Source organism: Camelus ferus, chromosome 33, assembly GCF_009834535.1.
Source record: "Camelus ferus isolate YT-003-E chromosome 33, BCGSAC_Cfer_1.0, whole genome shotgun sequence".
NCBI lineage: Eukaryota > Metazoa > Chordata > Mammalia > Artiodactyla > Camelidae > Camelus > Camelus ferus.
In genome coordinates, this window is record NC_045728.1 from 11255725 (window position 1) to 11276914 (window position 21190).

General features: G+C 53.2%; 3 protein-coding genes, 1 long non-coding RNA gene and 1 other non-coding gene across 8 annotated transcripts; 3 read left to right on the forward strand and 2 right to left on the reverse strand.

Annotated features, from left to right (window-relative positions):
• Window positions 1-363: 363 nt before the first annotated feature.
• C2CD2L (C2CD2 like) lies at window positions 364-9490 on the reverse strand. 3 transcript variants are annotated; one of them, XM_032472474.1, is made up of 14 exons: window positions 8705-9488; window positions 6590-6685; window positions 6096-6215; window positions 5808-5918; window positions 5606-5722; window positions 5400-5511; window positions 5152-5260; window positions 4389-4453; window positions 4171-4298; window positions 3905-4079; window positions 3095-3196; window positions 2814-2950; window positions 2441-2726; window positions 364-1475 (listed from the first exon to the last, which is right to left on the reverse strand). In XM_032472474.1, exons 1-14 carry the CDS (start codon window positions 9056-9058, stop codon window positions 1264-1266), a joined length of 2124 nt encoding a protein of 707 aa, XP_032328365.1. In that variant the 5' UTR covers window positions 9059-9488; the 3' UTR covers window positions 364-1263. The 3 variants fall into 3 exon arrangements, with proteins under 3 accessions (XP_032328365.1, XP_014406592.2, XP_032328366.1); XM_014551106.2 differs by having other exon boundaries at window positions 392-1475; window positions 2814-2947; XM_032472475.1 differs by having other exon boundaries at window positions 1345-1475; window positions 2433-2726; window positions 8705-9490.
• A 1276-nt stretch (window positions 9491-10766) lies between these two features.
• On the reverse strand, window positions 10767-13780 carry LOC116661143. Its single transcript, XR_004316906.1, has 3 exons — window positions 13048-13780; window positions 11778-12498; window positions 10767-11255 (listed from the first exon to the last, which is right to left on the reverse strand). It is a non-coding gene; the product is annotated as an uncharacterized LOC116661143 (long non-coding RNA).
• Window positions 12829-12900, forward strand: TRNAD-AUC. Its single transcript has one exon. It is a non-coding gene; the product is annotated as a tRNA-Asp (tRNA).
• A 282-nt stretch (window positions 13781-14062) lies between the features above and the next one.
• DPAGT1 (dolichyl-phosphate N-acetylglucosaminephosphotransferase 1) lies at window positions 14063-18874 on the forward strand. Of its 2 annotated transcripts, XM_006175296.2 has the most exons (9): window positions 14065-14457; window positions 14784-14904; window positions 15075-15288; window positions 15540-15686; window positions 16892-16976; window positions 17333-17521; window positions 17854-17941; window positions 18108-18263; window positions 18347-18874. In XM_006175296.2, exons 1-9 carry the CDS (start codon window positions 14297-14299, stop codon window positions 18410-18412), a joined length of 1227 nt encoding a protein of 408 aa, XP_006175358.1. In that variant the 5' UTR covers window positions 14065-14296; the 3' UTR covers window positions 18413-18874. The 2 variants fall into 2 exon arrangements, with proteins under 2 accessions (XP_032328371.1, XP_006175358.1); XM_032472480.1 differs by lacking the exon at window positions 18347-18874 and having other exon boundaries at window positions 14063-14457; window positions 17854-17960; window positions 18108-18248.
• A 188-nt stretch (window positions 18875-19062) lies between these two features.
• LOC116661142 (histone H2AX) lies at window positions 19063-20923 on the forward strand. The gene has a single exon (XM_032472481.1). It carries the CDS (start codon window positions 19658-19660, stop codon window positions 20087-20089), a length of 432 nt encoding a protein of 143 aa, XP_032328372.1. The 5' UTR covers window positions 19063-19657; the 3' UTR covers window positions 20090-20923.
• The last annotated feature ends 267 nt before the right edge of the window (window positions 20924-21190 follow it).

The window sequence follows — 21190 nt, forward strand, 5'->3', positions numbered from 1 at the left end:
TTAGGAATTAAAGACTTCTTATTATGGTGAAACCCTTACAAGACTTCGCCCTCCCAATCTGTCTCTTCTGTCTAGATCCAGAGTCTGCACTCTGGATGCTCCTATAGTCTGGAAGGAGCAGCCTATTCAAGGGAGGGGAATGAAGACACCTGTACTAGTCCATGGACTTTTTTTGTTTGTTTGTTTGACATTTTTGCTACAACTTCACCCTTCAAAGACTCTCTTTCTCCCATCCTCTCTGTACATGTCCCTTCCTCCCTGCAGAACTTCTTAGACCCAAGATACATGTCACTTACCTCCCCACCTCACATCTGGGCCCCTGTCTCTGATCCTCCCCCTTCATTACCACCACAGCCTAGCCTAGCATTTCAAAGGATGACCAGTTGTCCACTTTATAAACTCCAATTTGACTTTAATTTAATAAATTAAATTCCAAGCCATCACACAGCAATGGACATCATCATCTCCCAGCATACAGAGGGGCAGCCCTGCTCTTGCTCTAGCATCACGCAGTCTGTAAATAAAGCCCCTAAAGCCGTCTCTCTGGGGAAGGCTTCCCACCAGGCTCCTGGCTCCCTCCTTCCAACAGAGCCACTGCTCACAGAGAAGGCATCAAGTACAAAAAACGGTTATAAAGGGGGAGGGAGGGGTGAGGAGCAGAAGGGGAGGCAGGGAGGTGGGGAGTACCTGCCCCCCAATCCGGGCACCAGCCCGGCTTTCTGTGAGCTGCCAGTGTCCTCAGAGGCAGATACTGGTGCTGGTCGGAGTGGGGACCTGAGGGAGGTGTGGGAGCCTCCTCCCAGAGGGAACTGCCTACCCTCCTGGGTCAGGAAAGAAGGGTCACCCGGGAGGAATGCCCGCTGTCATCTGTCCACTGAGGGCCCTGGACCACACGTATAAATAGAAGAGAGAATAAATAAGAGAGGAGCCAAGCACGCTGGCACTCCTCCGAGGGGCCGGTGTTAACAGCAGGCGGACGGGTCTGAGGAAGGCCCACATACGCCAGGACAGAGCCTCCTCTTGCTCCCAGCCACCCACTCCCTCTTCTGTGTCCTCAGCAACGAGTGTCCACCTCTCCCATGCTTCCAGTTGCAAATACCTTTCCAACTGGCCCCACAGCCCAGGGTGGACAGGGCTGCCTGGAACCCAGAGGGCTTCCCTGGCCCAGGCCTTTGGGAATCCAGGAAGGGGAAAGGAAGAGGGTGTGGGGAATGGGCTGAGAGGACTCCTGCCCTCTCCTAGTTCAGGAGGTGAGCAGAGCCCTCAGAGCTGGGGGCTAGGGTTGCCATTGGCCTTGGGTTTGGATTTGAAGGAAAAGCGCTTGATAAGACGGCGAGAAAAGCTGCCAGCCTTCTTTCGGACGCTAGGTGTGGCTGTCGTGTTGGAGAGGTCATCGTGTGATTGGCTCAGACCAGCTTCCTTCTGACGAGGCCTCCGGCGGAAGATGAGCTTTGTGCCACTGCGCAGGAAGCTCACTGTGGGGGAAGAGGGATGGCTGAGGCAGAGAGAAGAGCCCCCTGGGGCAGGGGGAGGTGGGGAGCACAGAAAGGACAAGCATGAAGGGATCCAAGATATGGAACAGAAACAAACATGCACAGTATCCTTCCTGAGGAAAACGTGGTGGAGCTCAGGGGACCCCATGTGCACTCCTGATCGCTGGCCCTGAGGAGGAATGTCCTGGGGCTGGCTGCTCTGTGGGGACAGACTGATGATTGGGCCTCTTTACTATAGAAAGACAAAGGCTGAGCAGAGGGTGTTCCTAAAAGCCTATAAAATCATGAAGGGATGAAGTGGGTTGGTACTGACTTGTTGACCAAATTCCAGGATGTGAATAGGAAGCAGTGTGACTGGAAAACTTCAAACAGGTAAATTCAGGACCAATATAATGAGAAAGGTGCTTGCTTACACAGCAGTCTTTGTACTAAGGACTCTCATTATCCCAAGAAGTGATGCAGGCTTAAATTATAAATAGTTAAATACATTCATGGGTGATAGACTCATTGGCAGAGGTTTGCGGATGTTTGGGGGCAAGTCTTCAACCTTAGAATTTAGAATAAGTGCCACAGCTAGCCATTTACTGTGACACTCCTAGGATTAGCCTGGGGTAGGATTTCTTATACTCAGGGGGAAAGATTACAGAATGAAAGGGAAAGGGGAAGAAAACAAGGAAAGGAAGATATGTGCATAGATCCAGGAAGAAAGGAAAATGGAGGTAAGGGAAAATATTTTCACATCTCTACTCAGCACCCAAGCTTGTTGGATCCAGGCCAGGACCTAAGGTATCAAGTCCCCACTCTCTACTCTAGCTTGGGAACTCTGGCCATCCCTTAGGGGAGGAAGGATGAGATTGGCCCGAGGCTCCCAGGTCCCTAAGTGTCCAGTAGGACCCAGGTGATGAAACTGGGTATAACAGAAGGGTGGGTTGCTAATACCTCCCCACCTTTGTGATCCTTGAGGCTGCGCGTTTCCAGGGCACCAGTAGATCCTGTTTCCGACTCAACGTCATCCACAGACGGTCTCTCAGAAATGTCCGAACGTGTTGTCTCATCTGCTTCCTGGACACTTGTGGGACTGGAGAGGGCATCTAGCGGTCCTGGGGACATGGCTGGTGGGTCTGAGGGGGGTGAAGAGGGACCTCCACTGGTCCCTGCCTCATCCTGCATTGAGGCTTCCAGGGATGCCGCATAGCCCAGGGATAGTGCCAACTCGTCCTGAGCAATGGGCACCTGCCAGGAGGGACATGTTTTAATGGGCAGGAGTGACCCATTAGGGCTTTCTCCCTAGCCTCGCTCCTTTCCCCAGAGCCCTGTTACCTTGGAAACCCCAGAGATGATGAGTGTGCTACGCTTGGTGGGTGTCTTCTTGGCTGCCCGCCCGCTGGGCTCAGTCAGCTGGCGAATTGCTGTCTCTGCTACAGGGTCCAGGCCGTTGGAAAGGTGGCTCTCCCCTGCTGGATGATGAATGCAGAAGATGGATAGCCTGACTCCTCCCCAGCTCCTCTTCGGACTTGAACTCCCGTGCCCCACCCTAAGTGGTTTTTGACTCTGGGGCCCCAGTGCCAACCAACACTCACACTTCCCGACTCCCTACTCACGGCTGCTGCTATGGGAGGTACTGCTGGGGCCACCACTCTCACTCAGCACGGTTGTCGTCTTCTCAGTCACCTCCACCTTGGACGGGGAGCGGGAGGGGGAGTCTGGTGGGTGGGGGAGGGTCAGTGAGCTGGGAGGTGATTTAGAGTGGCCCTCAGCCCCCCACTCTTTTCGTTGAGATGCAAACTTTGGTTGACTCAGAGGGGAGGGGTGACTAAGGGATGGTTAATCACAGGGGTGATTAAGAAGATACTGTGGGGACAAAAAGACACCATGGAAACCAGTGGGAGTGTGGGAAAGCAACACGGGGCCCACTGAGGGCATGGGGAGATGCCATGAATCTACTGAAAGTTTGCGGAGATGGGACTGGGGCCCAGGAGCAGCAGAGGGAATTCCATGGGACCCCTAGCTGGGAGAAATATTACAGAAGGTCTCTGGGAGTGGGGAAATGCCACGGAGACCACTGGGTTTGTTGGAGCGTCCCACAGGGTACTGGAAGGTTGAGGGTCAAGAGGGCTGGGGAAAGGAAAGGGAGAGACTTGTGAAAAGACAGATGGGAACTTGGGGAAGTGGAACTGTGAGAATATAGTATAAGGGGCTGGGAGATTCAGGATTGAAGGGGGAGAGGGCTAGCTGGGGAAATGGAGGGATGTCAGAGAAAGTTTGAGCGACACAAGGACAACGAGGAAGACATGGTTGGAAAACAGGGGGAGTTGGAATTAGGGCTTTCCTTGCCCTTTCCCCTGTCCTGCCACAGATCTGCAGTCCGGGGCCCCTGGCTAGAGCTGGGCTCCCAGACTCCTCCTCTTTACCTAATTTGCCATCTACCCGGGGCCGGGACTGGACGGTGGTAACTGTGGTGACAATGGTGCCATCAGGCATGATGGTCCGGTCCAACTCAATTTTCTTGGTAGGGGTGATGCTGGGGCGTGGAGTGGAGGAGGTGGGAGTGCCCAGGTTCCGGGGCGAGCCCTCCTCATACTGAAGCTGCCGAGGGGTGGAAGAGCAGAGAGGTGGGCCTCAAAGGCTGGCCTTCCCCCAGTGTCCTCCCATATCCCCCAGGGGTCCCGCTTCTCACCTCTGCTGCCATGGTGGCTGCCAGCCCTAGGGCTTTCCCTGGCCCAGGGGTGAGCAGGCACACCTGTCTTCGGGACAGTGGTCTGGAAGGGGAGCCCACAGACAGTGTGGCCTGGCCTAAGAGTTCAGCTGGGGTAAGAGATGGCACTGTGAGCAGGGCCCATGATCAGTCCCCACTCAGCACCCACCCAGAGGTGTTCCTTCCTGCCCCAAACTCACGGTCTCCACAGCTGCTACTCCTCAGCACTTTGAGGGTCAGCTCTCGGCTCTGGGGGCCCAAATCCCTGTGGCCAAGAAGAGGTGGGGCAAGGAGGGGGAACATTAGCAAACTGTATCCACTCTTCTGTTGATCACAGGCCAGAGGCAGAGAGAGAGCTTTGTAAATAAGGTGGAACCAGTGCTCCAATCACTCTCCAAACACTCTCTCTTCCCCAGAGAATGGGACAGGGCTGAGCAGAGACATACTCCCCCGCTGGACATTCAGATCCTCCCTGCTCCTGCCCTACCCTGTCTTCCCAGCCTCTCTCTCTATGTCAAATGACCCTCTTTTTCCTTTGTTCAAGCTGTTCCCTCTGCCATGAACACTTTTCTCTCACACTCTGTTGAAATCCTACTCTTGCTCTAAGGTGTGGTTTAAATGCCACCTCCTCCATGAAGCCTACTCTGATCCTTATTCCTATGGGAATTAATCTTCCCCGCCTAAGTGCTCCCACAGCACTTTGTGTGAACCCAGACTGAAGCACTTATACCATCTTCTTTCCATACATCTGCCTCTGCTTTGAGCCTGTGATCAACTCAGGGATTGGTGGGGGGGGGGTTGTATCTTGGTCACTTGGACTAGGCCAAAGCCTGGCATACAATAGAGGCTCACACCAAGGTTTACTGAAAAACACAGCTGATTCCTTCCAGGGCTATGCTGGAAGGGTTTGAGCCTCAGTCTGCCTGTGAGAGCAGGGGTGGGGGCTGGGGAGCCACTCCTTACAGTGTCAGGTCCTCGCTCCATTCCACCTCAGGACCAGCCCTCGTGGGCTTGGTCCACTTCTGTTGCATGGGGTTGTCGAGCTCAGCTACACAGCACACTTCTCCAGTGCCTGAGAGGAACCAGAAATTAGAGGATGTTCAGATCCAAGATGAGAAGCCATTGAGTAGAGAGGCCATACCCTTGGCGGAGGAGCCAGAAGTGCCTGCAACCATAGCCTTGGCAATCGCCCAGAAGCTTCTGGCTCTCACCTTCCAGCTCACTTCCCAGATGAGATGCTCGAAGCTGCCTTAGGAATAGCCGTGTGGGTCTGGGGATGGCTGGCTGGGTCTGGGGCACCGTGGGTGGCTTCTCACTAGGTACCTAAGAGCAGAAGGAGGTAAAAGGAACAAGAATCCTGACCCAGGCCCCTGGGGACAGTATGCATACAAACTATTTGCTTTGAGTGCCTACTCACCAGGCCTCCAGGGGCAGGGCAAGCCCTGAGGTTGACCATCATAGCTGGCTGAGTGCTGACTATGGCATCCTCGATCAAGTCCTCAATAGTAGAGAGCTCTACTTGCTCCTCACCTCTCTGCAGGGAGAACAAGGAGGTGGGGCCCCCAGCTCTTCCTCCTCCTCCCTGTCCTGTCTCTCCCCTCCCAGCCCTGCCCCCTTACCTCCTTGGCCTGCAGCTTGGGAAGCACCTTCAGGCTGAGATCCGGACGATCAGTGAAGACCCAGGATACAAGCAGGCCTTCACCAGGGATTTCCTCCAGGTTGACTTCCAACTGGGGACAAGGGACAAAGGACAAAGGGACTAGGTTGACTTGCCAGACTCCTCCAACTACTCCCAACCACCCAGGACCCTCCCTTCCCAAATTCCATCTTAGAGAGGAACTAAACCGAAAAGGCTGAGGCAACTGAACCACCCCCTGCCCAACTCAGTTTCCCATATCCCCCTCCACCTGTGTTGGTGGCAGTGTCAGAGTGACGTGGTAGGTCTCCATGGAGACGGCAGCAGGGGACTGCTGGGTCACAGAGACAGGGAACATCATCTCCTCAGCAGAGAGCTGGCAATGCAGCACCTGGGACAGGCGAGGCATGGAGGCAAAGAGGGTCAGGCACAGAGGAAGGGTACTCAACTTACCCTGCCCTGCCCTGCCCTACAGTGGGTCAACAGACCCCTCCCACTTCAATTTTCCTTGCAAATCACCTTTTTGGGGTCACAATCCCATAAAAAGATGATAAAAGCCAAAAACTCCTCTCTCCAGAAAAATGCAGATATGCACACATGTATTATGTTTTGCATGTAACTTTAGTGTGATTCTCAGACCTCCTGAAGCCAATCCTGGGTCCCCAAGGCATTCAGAGACTTCAGGTTAAGAACCCTCAGACTAAAGGGAACTTGGAATCATCTCCCCTCTACCCCTAAAGAAGGCAGTGCCCATCAGACCCTTACCATGGTGCGCTCTGATTGGTCTACGCAGGTCACATGATTGATGCTGGCTCTGGGTGGGAGTTGGGGCACCTCCTCAAAGGCGATTTGGATGGAGCTCTGAGGGAGTAATGTGGGCATAGGATGAGGTCTCTGGAGTTGTCCCCAGCAGGGCTGGCCTACTCAGTTGCTGGCTGGGTGGTGGCACTGCAGAGGCCTCAGCTGCAGGCTGGCTCCTGGCCCCTCCTTGGCTCAGAGCTTTAGGACAGGAAGTGTTCCCCTCCAACCCTGCCCCTCCAGGGGCCTGCAGCTGCTAGGGAGACCTGAGGAGCTAGAGCACCTCAGAGACTGGATCACCTTGCCCTGAAGACCCTAGATTCCTCCTGGAATGCCAGGAGCCTCCCTCTTCTCCCTCTGCCTTCCTCTCCATCCCCATCCCTACCCCCAAAGAAAGGTGTGCATAGAAATAAAATAATAAAGGTGTTGGTGCCACCTACATATCATAGCTGGGCAGAGAGAGACATGGCTGGGCTAAGGGTAAAAGCAGTAGGGTCACTTATTCAAGACAAGAGCTGGAGGAATGAGGCTAAGCTTTCCTCCAGGTAAATAGGATGTAGAAGCAGAAGAGTATGACTCTATCCATATTCCTGGAGATGAAGACTAGCTCAGCATGGCTTTGGGGAACTTTACCAGAGGGACTAGGAAGAGAAGCAAGCTCAGAGGGCTCAAGGGACAGGGCCTGGCTAATTCTTCAAGGCAGACAGCAGGGTGGTATTAGGAAGCAGAAAGCTGCTTAGCTCAGGTCTTGCAAGAGCTTCCTAATTCTTTCACAGCAGTGGAAGCAACCTGCTGCAGCCCCATCCGGAGAGCGGGAGGGGAAGAAGGATTGAGGAGGGGGCACAGACTGAGTTGGCATCCCGTCCTTGGGTCTTGGGATGGGAGGAAACAAATTCACAGGGCTCATTTGCCTGGCAAACCAGGGGAGGCCAACTTCTCTGCTCCTGTAGCTGTCTTTTTTGAAGGCCAGGCCCAGGGAGATGGATGCTCAGAACCCCAGTCTCCCCACCCCCTGCAAGGGAGGCTAATGTCCAGCTGAGTCAGCTGCCCTGGAGAGTCGCTCCTGACCCAGGGACAAGGTACAGGGAGAGCTGGGTGGAGGGATGAGTTCAGGGTGTAGACTGACAGATGCCATCTGGCTTTCTGCTGGCCAGCTGGGCAGAGGATGCAGAGCAATTTCTTGTGTGGCCATTTCTGTTTCCAGGCATCTGAGGTGCTACTTGAGTAAAAACCTCAGACTAGCAGTGGCTAAGAATGGAGAGCCCTCTGAGCCACGAGCGGATAGACTGTGAGGGCAAGGAGAGATTACTGGGCCAGGATGGGAGGGGACCCCAAGAGAGGGAGGCCTCTACCTCCCACCACACCTCGGTCTTATGACCACGCTTCCTGCCCCACTTCCTGGGAGGCCAGCTGCCCATGGTGAAATGGGAGGAAGTAGGCTGGGCTGGCTTGTGACTGACCCTCAAGGGGCAGCTCTAGAGCTCATCTACCAGGAGGGTCATGGATTGTCAATCTGCTCTCCGGTGGAACATCTTTCTCTGGACGCATGCACTGCAGGTAGCATGGAAAAGGATGCATTAGACTGTAGTGTTGAAATTACTGAGGGATGGGTTAGGGAGGAATTCAGACTCCTTGGAGACCTGCCTGATCACACCAGGGATCTGGGGCATGAGGTGTTGACTGGATGTGGTGGCATGAGAACCAGGCAAATTCCTTGCACAGGTGCACCTGTCTCCTTTCTACCCCTGCCCCCCACCCCCCACCCACACACAGGCTCAGCACCCAGGCTAGGCGGAAGTGCCCTCAGGCACAGGGATTAGCGTTGCTATGAGAACGGCAACTTGTGCACGGTTTGGAGCCAGAGAGTACCTAGACCACAAGAATAGAGGATGTGGGACATAGCAGGATTTCTACAACCTCCAGGCTCACCTGCACCCTGTGCTCTGATCCCAGAGGGGAAGAGAGGCCATGAGGTTCCCCAGTTGATCCCCACCCCCATCTGGCCCTCGTGGCCTGAGCAATCCCTCCACTGGAAGGAAAGGCTGAGTGAGGGGACCACCTAGGTCCTCCTGTCCAACTCACCCCATCCCTGCAGGCCTGTTCGTTCAGTGCTCGCACCCAAGCCCGCTGCCAGTTCTCCCGGAAAGACTTGAAGGCGAAGAGCGACGCCAGGAGGCCCCGGACGCCTGGCTCCTCAGGGGCGCCAGCCCGAGTCGCCCGCAGCCGCAGCAGCGAGCGCCACACGCCCAGCTCCCGCAGGGAGCCGGCGGGCTCGGCAGCTAAGGCGGGTACCTGGCCCCGGCCCCCGCGGGCCCGCGCCAGCCACAAGCCCCGGGCATACTGCAGCAGCCAGCCGAACACCGTGAGCAGCGAGGCGGCGAAGAGGAGCAGCAGGGCCGCCCAGCCCACGTCCCGCTGCCCCCAGCCCGGATCCATGCTCCGCGCGGGCTCCAGTCCCGGTTCCGGCTGGGGCTCAGCCGCTGCCCCGGGGGAGCATGGCCCGGGCGGGCCGCGGGGCGGGGGCGGGCTCCCCCGGGGCTGGGCGCGCGGGATCCGGGGCTCTCCGGGGCTGGGTGCCCGGTACTAGTGGGTGCCACAGATCGAGGAGAGAAGGTTCCTGGGGGGTCGCGACGCCGGGGTCCCTGTCTCCGTGGTCTAGGGCCCTCCTCAGTTGGTCCGGCAGTCCCACCAGGGATAGTCGCCGGCCAGCCCCCGACTCCTCCCACGGCGCGGGCTCCGTGGGACCCGGGTGGGGACTTGTCTGCAGAAACGCTGGGGCTCGCGGGCCGGCACCGGCTCCGGGAGGGCTGCTTGCGCAGAGCTGACACTGACAACACGGCCGGCCCCCCGCCCCCACCCTCCCTTAAAGGAGCCGCACCCGCGCGGGGCGGGGCTTAGCTAGCCCGGCGCTCCAGCGCTGGGAAGAGGATGGGAGGACCAGTAGAAAAGGGAAGAGGCTCCCGGGTGGAAAATAGGCGGGATCTTTAACTACCCCGCCCCATCCTGGAACCGGGGGTACTCCCGCTCCCCCAAGCTCAAGGCAAGAGTAGGCAGGAGTAACTTCACTCACCTGAGAAGCCGCCTCTGCTTTCCCCTACGCTGCTTAGCTTTCTATAGTTTGGATGCCTGTGGGGTTAAGGAGGTGACCCCTGTGGATAGCATCGACCCCTTCTCCTAACATTCCCAGGCTCATCAGCTTCTTGGTTCCCATGTCCTGGCAGAAGCTAGACCCGGGGTAAGTGGGTGCAGAGCATCCCTCCTACATAGGAGTGCCTGGCAGAGGTCCAGCTGATACCGACCAGAGAGAAAGCAGAACCTGAACCTGGTAGAGGTGGAGAATAGAACATGGACTTTTGAACCCCCACCCCCCACCCCCATCCCCTGGAACCAGGACCCAGGGACACCCTGTTAACCTCCTTGCTCCTGTGGGTTTGTTCTGGAGATATTTCCCAAGCCTGAGGCTGCTTCTGTTTTTTAAAATAATTTATTTCCATAGTAACAGCTCCTGCCTATGGAGCACGTGTAGAGGGGGTGGTAATGAGGAGGGAGCTGGCAATGTAACAGTGGACTATCAATAGATTCAGCCAGAAGACCCCACCATTCAAATATGTGCTATCTCAGCAAACACCCAAAAAATGATGTTATAGGTACACTCTGGCCTCTGGATTCATTCCTTTCCCTAGATTTAAGGGCATGGATTCCATCCCTGTAGACAGAGGCTTGTCATTGCTTTCTGGAGGCAGGGGAAGGAAAATCCTACAAAAGGATTCAAAGGAATCCCCATTCCCCAAGATGCCCTTCTTTTCCGTATACATATGGCAAGGTCTTCCTTAAAGAGGTAAACAGGAAGGTGTTAACTCTCTCTCTCCCATATCCAGTCATTAGTCTGAGCAATTAGTTCATGGGAGTAAACAATGTCTTCTGAAGTGTGGGGTTGTGGAGCTAGGCAGAACCTGGCAGGTCAACAACAGGGTACCTGAGCCAGAGGAGGTGGTGGGAAAGCCTGGGGCACTCCCAGATTTCCCTGTAAGGGATGGGGGTGATGGGGTGACCTTGTTTTGGGCCCTATGCCAACAACATGCTCCTCTTCCCCTCTCTCCTCTCTCTCCATGCATCATCACTGGACTCCAAAAACAACAGAGGATTCCAAGAGTGTGGATTTTTAATCTTGAGGGGAGAGGGCATGAAATGAAGGGAGGAGAGAACTCAGGGATGCAGAAGGAAGCTGTCAGTGGGCAGACCAGCTAGGGCTCGGGAGCAGGTTATGTGGGAAGTTGTCCAGGCGATTTCACACTGAAGACCCTCTTCCCCCAAGAACCCTTCTTCGGTATTCATCTCAGTTCTCCGAGTTCTTGGGTTTATTTCAACTCCTCCACTGAGCACTTGGTCCTTTGCTGCCAGATACTGCTTCACAATTTCAGTCTTATGTGAGTTTCCTTAGTTAGTCCTCCCAGTCTTCCATCGGCTTGTTACTTAGACCTCTAGCACTTATTTCATTCTCCCTTGTAGTCTAGCTGGTTGTTTGTATGTCTGTTTTCCCACTCACCAGAAAACTGCTTGAGAGTGGGGACCCTGTCTTATGCATCTCTCTTCCCAAGTATTCAATCAAGGTGCTTTAATATGATGAAGACTCCTTGGGAGAAACAAATGCATTTATATCACTTTGTGTCCCCACAGTACTGCAGAGTTTTCCATGCACATAGTAGGGATTAGCAAATTCTTTGTAATTTTAAGAAGTCTAACAGAAAATATTACAATTTACAACACAGAATTTCTATATTGTATAGAATATATTCTACATCTCTATCTTTTGCAAACTCATTCACGTCATCCCAATGGGACCAGAGATCTTAGGGCTTCCTTTCAGCTAACAATGATAGGAGAGAAGCAGGAAGAAATGGAAAAAGAGTAATTCAGCTGCCTGGAAAGAGCCACAGATATGGTCCTGCAAGTGTCACAGCTGCAGACTCTCCAAAGTTGTCTCATGGACTTTTTAGGCAATGTGAAACATTTATGGGACAGGCTTTGTCAGGCAATCAGACTTAACAGAGCATTGGCCTTGCCCACTGGGAGGCACCCAGGGCTCCCTAGTAGGGGATTCACATCTCAAACATTGCTCAGCCCAAGAAACCAGCTGAAGCCATTGACATCTCACCTGATCTGTAAGCCCTAGGACCAGCTCCAGCCTTCAGGCAAATGCTTTGAACTTATACTAGGACAGGCACAAAATTTCAAGTGTGGCCAGGTCATGTGTTTGTTTGTTTCTCCTGGTGAGTCTGGGAATCAACTGTGCATTTACTACAATGGGAACAAAAATATTCAGATTACACAACAAGTATCCAAGTAACCATGTTGATAGTAACGTATGTGTGGACGATGAATCCCCAGTGTCTTGTTTTTGATCAAGTCCCCCACCCTCATCCACCAGGGATTGTTGGGGAGGGTTAATGAACTCTGGAGAAGAAAGAGACAAAGGTTCTCAATGCCAGGCAGAGAAGGAAGATTTATTAGGATTGGCTTCCTAATAAAACAGGAAATAGATACAGACTGTTCCTCAGACCTCCAGGGAGTTTTCAGCCCGCTCCTGATCCATAAGATAACTGAATGTGCCTCTGCTGGGGCTCCCACAAGCTCCTTCTTTACACCTGCTCCTGGAGTCTTACTTTCCCTGTTCAGAAGGCCCTTCCATCCTTGCCACCTACTGAAATCTTTGGAGATACTACTCTTCCTCAAGGACTTCTCTTCCCCTGGTCACAACTAATTGCTCCCTCCATGCTCTCCTATTGCCCTCTGTACCTCTTTCAGATCCAGACTCATTATGTGTGATGATGCCTTGTATACAGATATCTGTGTGTCCTTAGCACCATGGGGACACCCTGTGCAACAGAAAACACTTGCCTTTAGGGAATTTCCAGTCAAAGAGGCACATTTGCGCACTCATGCACATCCACAAATTCACAGAAAAACAATACTAGTGGGATAAGTACTGGAAGTTTGGTGGAATACTATTATCAGGTAATTATTGGGATTACTTTATATATATATAAAATATTTTATACATATATGGTTTTGTGTTGTTAATTAGAGCGGCCTTTGAGTAGAAAGGACATTCACAGCTGGTTTTGAGACAGGAGGGGCTATCTTTGGCCTAAAAAGAGTCAACCCAACCCTGACTCCTGGCGCATACTCAAAAGAGTAGACTGGGGGAGGGTATAGCTCAGTGGTAGAGTGCATGTTTATCATGTATAAGGTCCTGGGTTCAATCCCCAGTACTTCCATTATAAATAAACAAACAAACAAACAAACTCAATTACCTCCCACTTCTCAAAACAATCTCCAGTACTTCCATTATAAACAAACCAACCAACCAACCTAATCCCCCTCCCCCTTCCCAAAACAAGAGAATAGACAAAGTGTCAGCATACTTGAGTCCTCTCCAACTACCTGGTGATGATTTCCGCTCTGAGGAATGGAAATCACTTGCCACCTAAGAGCCTGTAGGTGCATGAAAGAGAATGAAGATGCTGGTGAACTGTTATTTGCAAGAAACAGGAGCACAAACAAAAGGCATCTGTAATCTGGAGGAAGAAACCTGAATGGGAATTCCTCAGGCTTACAGGAAGCCACTTGCGAGTCTGGTTCTCCAACTTCCTTAGCTCTTCCCAATGCCTCAGCCTAATCCCCTCGGTCTGGCTACTTGGCACAGTGCAATGATCCAGGACCAAGGAGAGTCAAGTACAGGGTTAAATTCAATACCTGAAGGCACTCCCAGCCCCATCAGTGGTGAAGTGCCCCCGCTGAGTTGCCCGGCAACTAACTGCTACTGCGGGGGCGGAAGATGGGTGGGATGATGATTGAAAAGTACCTGGATCAAGGACACGGGAAAACATGGAGTGGGATGGGTCTCTTTTAAAATATACATTATCTTCCAAATTGTAGCTGCGTTTCCGGGAACTGAGTTGTGTTTTTACCTTGGTTTCCGACTATGTTGGCAACGGGTTTTCTACAAAGAGCAGGCGCTTCTCCACATCCTCACCCCTCCTGTCCTCCCCATTGCATCCAGTAGCCATCTTCCCAGCTCCAGAGGCGTCCCAGAGTAAACTCGGGGTACTGCCCCTTTAAACGTGACTAATGGAGGCTGACGGAGCTAAACCTGACGTGGAACCGAGAGTAAGCGGCGTCAGACACGTGGTACAAGGAAGCATTCATCTTGGAACCGGGCAGGGAGTTTTTCCGCTTTGGGCTATACATCTTTAATATGACCTTAGGAAAGTATCCGCTTCCGTTTGTCCTTTGAAAATTGTGTTCCCAATCCCCTCGTGATGACTCAACTCTCGTATAAACGATATAGCGTAAAATCATACTTACGTTTCCATTCTTATGCCCATACTAAAAATGGCCGCCACTTTCCATATGGATTGTTGCCTTGCGAACAAGATCCGGGCGGAAACAGTGGGTAGGCAGATGCAGTGGGGCAGAGCCAAGGTTGCTTTATAGAAGCTTGTGGGACAAACGAGGGCGGCTCAGGTCAGAGTTGCTGTGTTTTGCTCAGGCTACTGTGGGAAGACCCAGCCTGTGGGAAGCGGCCGCTCCTTACTGCTGGGGGCTCAGGGCTTCGGCCTGGCTTACCTGTTAGCCAAGGAGACAGCAGAACGGGTCCCCTAGCCGGTCACCATGTGGGCCTTCCCGGAGTTGCCGATGCCGCTGTTGGTGAATTTGATCGGCTCGCTTCTGGGGTTTGTGGCCACACTCACCCTCATTCCTGCCTTCCGTGGCCACTTCATCGCCGCGCGCCTCTGCGGTCAGGACCTCAACAAAACCAGCCGGCAGCAAATGTGAGGGGGCTGCGCTCTGGTCTGGGGCCGGGGGCAGGAGCTGGGCAAGGGTTGGGCAGGGGCGAGGACTGGAGCGCTTGACTGCGCGCCGAGGGAGATGGAGCGCTAACCTAGCAGCTAGTCGGGGACTCTGGTGGGTGAAAGGCAGATCTGGTTAGCATTGGGGTAGGGATGTGGGCGGGAAGGTGGGACCCTTGGGAGTATCTGGGAATCCAGTAGTGGTGCCCTTCCCCGTCCCCAAGTTAGGTTACTGTACTACTTGCACTAGTGAGTGACCACGCCCCCTCTCCTCTTCCCCCTCCACCCGGCTTGCTGCTGGGCCACAGCCCAGAGTCCCAGGGAGTGATCAGCGGTGCTGTTTTCCTTATCATCCTCTTCTGCTTCATCCCTTTCCCTTTCCTGAACTGCTTTGTGGAGGAGCAGTGTAAAGCCTTCCCCCACCATGAAGTAAGTGGGTTAGTGAGGGCGGCTGGCTGGGGCTGGGAGCTGCGAGCTACCTGAGAGAGTTGAGGTTACTTGGGTTGGGAGGGAACGGCTGAGAACGAAGAAAAGACGGGAATTCTTGAAAGGTTAAGTGGAAGTAGGCTGGAGCTGTGACCTGCCCGAGCCTCCCCCAGTTTGTGGCCCTGATAGGTGCGCTCCTTGCCATCTGCTGCATGATTTTCCTGGGCTTCGCTGATGATGTCCTGAATCTGCGCTGGCGCCATAAGCTACTGCTGCCCACAGCTGCCTCACTACCTCTCCTCATGGTCTATTTCACCAACTTTGGCAACACAACTGTTGTGGTACCCAAGCCCTTCCGCCCAATTCTTGGTCTGCATCTGGACTTGGGTGAGTACCCCTACCACTACCGCCCCTGTGGCCCCTATTCTGGTCACCCTTGCCCTGTGAGATATCCAGCAGAACATCCTTCCTAGTGCTCCACTTTCTCCTCCAAGTGTCTCTGGTCTGTGTGTCTCTTTAGATCCTTTTGTTGGCCCTTCATCCAATCCTTTATCTCACCATTTTCCTCAGAAGGATATCCTTAAATTCTCCATTCTACAGGTGGCACTACTTCTTTTCTTACTGTTTTCTCCCCCCAGGGATCCTGTACTATGTCTACATGGGGCTGCTGGCAGTGTTCTGTACCAATGCCATCAATATTCTAGCAGGAATTAATGGCCTAGAGGCTGGCCAGTCGCTAGTCATTTCTGCTTCCATCATCATCTTCAACCTGGTGGAGCTGGAAGGTAGGTGGGATTGGACTGGGGAGAGTAGATAAGTCTGAGTGTTAATAAGGAAGTTGCCTGATAGCTGGCTTTGAGGAATTCAGAAAAAGAGCAATATGTGAGTAATTATAGACGATAAGGGAAGTTATTTACTTTGCAAATAACAACTAAGATTTATTAAATTTGAGAATGAAAAATAGCAACCCTTATTTATAAAGGGATTGGTACTAATAGGTAGGCCTTGGTCTTCTCCTACTGAACATAAATAATTTTGTAGAACCCCCAAATCAGGCAGGGTCACTCTGTGACCATGATAGACTAACTAAAAAACCAGACCTCTCTTTGGGCTAACATGAGTGATTGCTGCTTCCTTTGGATGACAACTCAAGTTCCTCCCACTTCTTGGATAAAAATTATTAAGATGCTAAGGGGAGGAAGGTATAGCTCAGTGGTAGAGTACATTCCTAGCATGCATGAGGTCCTGGGTTCAATCCACAGTACCTCCATTAAAATAAATAAAGCTAATTACCTCTCCCCTAACAAAACAAAACAAAACAAAACAAAACAAAGTTATTAAGATGCCCAATCATAGCATTACCCTTGCTGACAGCACCCAGTCACTCTGCCTCCCTGCATCCGCCCCAGAATTACTTAAAACAAATCCTATGACAAGTCTTCCTAACACCTCCTTACTGAGGCATCCCGTGGTTCCTCAGGGTGTGTGGGTTCCCAAATCTCCCCTGTTACAAGTCAGTAAACCCAGCTTTGACTGTAGGCCTGTTTCTGGTGGTCTTTGGCTGATGGACTCCATAAGTGCTTATTAAAGCTATGCACTTTAAAAATGTGCTCTCACTTTAAAATTTGTAACAGCTCTATGTGGCAGGTGTTTTCATCATCCTTTTTTCAAAGGTAGGAAACTGAGGCTCAGAAGTTAAACGTGTCATGATCAAAGTCACACAGTTAGGAAGTAAAGCTTGTATTCAAACCTAGATCTGAATGGTCTAAACCAAATGGAAGACAGTAACTAGTTTGGGAAGAGGTCATGAATGAGGTGAAATATTGAGAATTGCCTGGGTAACATAAAAGGGGTAGTGAGTTCTTGAAACTTGGGAGAGGTGGACAATACAGTTTGGGACAGAATTTAGGGACAAACAAAAGTAGGACCACGATGTGCAGGGGAAATGGCCATCAACTATTCCTTCTTTCTTTTTCCCCTGCTTCCAAAGGTGATTATCGGGATGATCATGTCTTTTCCCTCTACTTCATGATACCCTTTTTTTTCACCACTTTGGGATTGCTCTACCATAACTGGTAAGTAGGCCTGTGGATGGGGGACAGCTGTTTGAACATGTGGCAAGTATGGTCCTCATCATGACCATTTCCCAATGGTGAAGCTGAACCTGTGCATCCCTGTACTGTTTTCTGGGTCTTCAGTTGGTAATATTCTTAAATTGCTCTCTACCCAGCAGTATCTGGGGGCAGGTGCTGTGGAGCCCCCAGGAATAGATGGATTCAGGGCCTTGAGTCCTGGAGAGTTGCTGGGAGAACTGGAATCTCCTCTGAGCCAGAACTAGGGTCAGGGCTAGCCCAGTGCCCAGTGTGTGTGCTATGAGAGAAAGGACTGGTAATGCCTCTTGCCACTGGCTCAGATCCTCTCCCCTACACAGGTACCCATCACGGGTGTTTGTGGGAGATACCTTCTGTTACTTTGCTGGCATGACCTTTGCCGTGGTGGGCATCTTGGGACACTTCAGCAAGACCATGCTACTCTTCTTCATGCCTCAGGTGTTCAACTTCCTCTACTCACTGCCTCAGCTCCTGCATATCATCCCCTGCCCTCGCCACCGTATTCCCAGGTAGCCGATTTGGGGCTTGAAAGGGGTATCATAGCTTTTTCACTTGGGACACTTAAAGCCAGCCTTACACATTCGCTGGGTAGAGGGAGTGGACCCAAGGAAGGGCTAACTCTTTCCATGTGGTTAGCCCTTTATAAATTACAGAGCACATTTATTTGCACGATCTCATTTAATGTTCATAGCAGCTCTGATCACACAGAAGCAAGCAGCAGAGCCAGAAATAGATCTCAAGGTGTTTGACTCCACATTCAGTGCTCTTCCTATTAATTAACCACAGTGAAGAGAGTTCTTTGAGTAGTGGCTCAGTCACATGAAGCTCTCTTCTCCTGCAGACTCAATACCAACACAGGCAAACTGGAGATGAGCTATTCCAAGTTCAAGACCAAGAGCCTCTCTTTCTTGGGCACCTTTATTCTAAAGGTAACAGGGTAACAAGGAGGTAAGGCTCTAGGCTACCATTCTGAATTCAGGGAATGGGGAACCTAGGCCTGCATCAGATCCAAGGGGAATGTGGAAGCATTAAGCAGATCGCCATTCCTGGAGCATAGGTATTAGCTGAAGTTCTGTCCACTTCTGGTCCCTCCAGGTAGCAGAGAGCCTCCGGCTAGTGTCAGTGCGCCAGAGTGAGAATGAGGATGGTGCCTTCACTGAGTGTAACAACATGACACTCATCAACTTACTACTTAAAGTCTTTGGGCCCATGCATGAGAGAAACCTCACCCTGTTCCTGCTGCTACTACAGGTGCAGTGCTGTTGGGAACAGGGTTTACACCTCCTTGCATCCCTTCATCTATGGTTCTGACTCTAGTTTGTTTCTCCTTGCAGGTCGTGGGCAGTGCTGTTACCTTCTCCATTCGGTACCAGCTTGTCCGACTCTTCTATGATGTCTGATTATTGCCCTTTGCTTCATAGTCTCCAAGGTTCCTGACTCATGCCCACTGACCTCTTCTGGACCAAGACTGCCTCCTGGCCCAGGCTTCTCCCACCCTTCATTGTCCACCTTTTGTCCTCAGCATTTCCTGTCCCATAGGATTATTGCCGTCCTGGGCCTTTCTTGCCCTCTAATGACTGTTGATTGGACTTTGCCTATGGCTTTTCTCAACTTGCCACTCTCCCTCTCCATCCCATCCTTGCAGCCTCTTAAGGTGGGCTACTGTAGCTTTTATGCAGTTACAACTCTGACACTCAAGGAATATGTTGGACCTGGGGACAGAACCCTGGCTAGGGATAGGGACACAGGTTCGAAGGTGATGACTTGACATTTGCCTATAAATTAAGAATTCTGATGATTAAGAACAGACTCAGGGGCCAGGTGCTCCCAGTGGTGACAATAAAGTGTTGTCATTTTCTTATTGTTGTTTCTGCAGGTGTATTTCCTATATGGGCGGGTTGATTGAGTCATTTCCTCCAAGAGGATGCCTTGCTCTCTGACCCATCCTTTTTCTTTCAGTACGTCAGGCCCCTTATAGCAGGAATTGAACAGGAAGAACTAAGACCAGACAGAACATGTTGAATAAATATTGAAATCTTGCTTCTTGGGTGGCATAGAGGGCCATAAGATTGGCGTTACCTGGTCTCTGGTCTGGGGCCTAACTTCCAGGGGGTCTCATTCCTTCCCTTTTTCACTGTCTTTGCCGAACAAGAGGGAGTGACCAGACCTGGAAGGGGTGGTAGAGGTAGATTTAGTGTTGACCCGTTTCCTTTAAAAATCCTGGGCCTGCACAGACTTGCCAGAGGCTCTGAAGGTGGCTTCAGACTCCACCCTCTTTGTCTTCCGGTTCTGGTCGCCAGCTGTAGCATTTAAATCTGGCGCGCTTCACATGGATTGGCTACACCCGGGAGTGGTTAGCTGTCTGCCAGCAGCTCCTCCTCGCCTTTTTCCCCGGGCAAAAGGTTTTCAAATTCGGCCAATCGGCGGGCGCGTTCCTTCAGCCGAAGCGCGTCACCGAAGGGTTAACCGCAGCCAACCGGAGGCGGGTATTAGAGAAAAGAGCCAATCAGGAGGGCGCAGGGGGTGTGCCCTGGGGGCTTATAAGGGCGGCCCCGGGGCGCGCGCGACGGCAGTTGGACTGCGGCGGCCGGCTGTTCTTTATCCTTGCGAGGCATCCACCTCACCGTTTCTCTACCTCGCGCAGCATGTCGGGCCGCGGCAAGACCGGCGGCAAGGCCCGCGCCAAGGCCAAGTCGCGCTCGTCGCGCGCCGGCCTCCAGTTCCCGGTGGGCCGCGTGCATCGGTTGCTGCGGAAGGGCCACTACGCCGAGCGGGTGGGCGCCGGCGCCCCGGTCTACCTGGCGGCGGTGCTCGAGTACCTCACCGCTGAAATCCTTGAGCTGGCAGGCAACGCGGCCCGCGACAACAAGAAGACGCGGATCATCCCTCGCCACCTGCAGCTGGCCATCCGCAACGACGAGGAGCTCAACAAGCTGCTGGGCGGCGTGACGATCGCCCAGGGAGGCGTCCTGCCCAACATCCAGGCCGTGCTGCTGCCTAAGAAGACCAGCGCCACCGTGGGGCCGAAGGCGCCCGCGGGCGGCAAGAAGGCCACCCAGGCCTCGCAGGAGTACTGAGGGCGCCCGCGCCGCTACCGCCGCCGCCCGGCCCTCCCCTCGCCACCACAAAGGCCCTTTTAAGGGCCACCACAGCCCTCACGGAAAGAGCTGGGCCACGTCGGGCTCCGGGCCGGACGGCCGCGCGCTCGCCCCCTCCGCGGCCCCGGCGCCGCCCGACCCGCCCCTCCCCCGCGGGGCTCGCTCCCGCCTGGGATCCGCGGAGCGCGGCCGCTGGAACGCCACTCGGCCCCGGGGCGAGTACCGCGCTCGTGACTCGGCGGCCTTGGCCCCAGAGTGCTGATGGGCTGCGGGGAGGCCGCGGCACCTTCTGGAAGGCTGGGCCAGCCGCGCTGACGCAGGGCCTGGGCGCGCGGCGGGGAAGGTGAACGATGCGGACGGCCGCGCGCTTTGCTCTCCAGCCCGGTGCTCCAGCCACGACTTCAGACGGGACTCTGCTTCCGGCGGTCGAGGAGTCGATCACATCATTTGCCCTAGCGTCTCCTTTGCTGCCAGATCCCAGGCCTTGCACGTCCGCGCTCCTTCCATCTCCACTCGCAGGCCTGTGCGCGGCGCGGACGAGACACTTCAGCGTGAGCGTCTCCCATAGGAGTGGGGGTACCCGGCCTCCAGCCGGTCCTGGCGGGCCCCCGCCCCGCTCCTCTCCCAGCGGGTCCACTCGGCAAGCCAAGCACCTAGATACCAGCACTAGTCCGTTAATCCCGGTCTGGACTGAGCCGCCATTGGCTTCGAAACTGGAATTTTGCAGCTAACCCATCCAAGACTAGTACTTTAGGTATTGGGGAATTTCAGATGGACTAATTTTGTTTATTAAAGGATTGTTTTTTTTTTTAATGAGGTGTCTTCATTTTGCAAAACGGTGGTAGAATCGGTGACTTTGTAGATGCTTAAAAATAGTGGGGGAGGGAGGACTATCTAAGTAAGGCTCAACTGGAGAGAGACAAATCGTAGATTATAAGATTATGGCCCTCTCGGTGTTTCCTGGGAGACAATCTATTCTGTTGCAAGATGAGACTACTGAGACAAAGTGTGTTCCAGGAGAACTTTGTACAGGGGTCCCAGCCTTAGATAAGGAGAAAAGGGTTTTGTGTGTCCTTAATG

Excerpts from the sequence above, each read along its gene's own strand:
- C2CD2L (XM_032472474.1), bottom strand. The coding sequence starts at position 9,058 with ATGGATCCGGGCTGGGGGCAGCGGGACGTGGGCTGGGCGGCCCTGCTG. Across the intron at positions 6,216-6,589 it reads ACCAATCAGAGCGCACCATG|GTGCTGCATTGCCAGCTCTC; the intron begins GTAAGGGTCTGA and ends CGCCTGTCCCAG. Across the intron at positions 4,299-4,388 it reads GAGTAGCAGCTGTGGAGACC|CTGAACTCTTAGGCCAGGCC; the intron begins GTGAGTTTGGGG and ends CTCTTACCCCAG.
- DPAGT1 (XM_006175296.2), top strand. The coding sequence starts at position 14,297 with ATGTGGGCCTTCCCGGAGTTGCCGATGCCGCTGTTGGTGAATTTGATC. Across the intron at positions 14,905-15,074 it reads AAGCCTTCCCCCACCATGAA|TTTGTGGCCCTGATAGGTGC; the intron begins GTAAGTGGGTTA and ends AGCCTCCCCCAG. Across the intron at positions 16,977-17,332 it reads GGATTGCTCTACCATAACTG|GTACCCATCACGGGTGTTTG; the intron begins GTAAGTAGGCCT and ends TCCCCTACACAG.
- LOC116661142 (XM_032472481.1), top strand. The coding sequence starts at position 19,658 with ATGTCGGGCCGCGGCAAGACCGGCGGCAAGGCCCGCGCCAAGGCCAAG.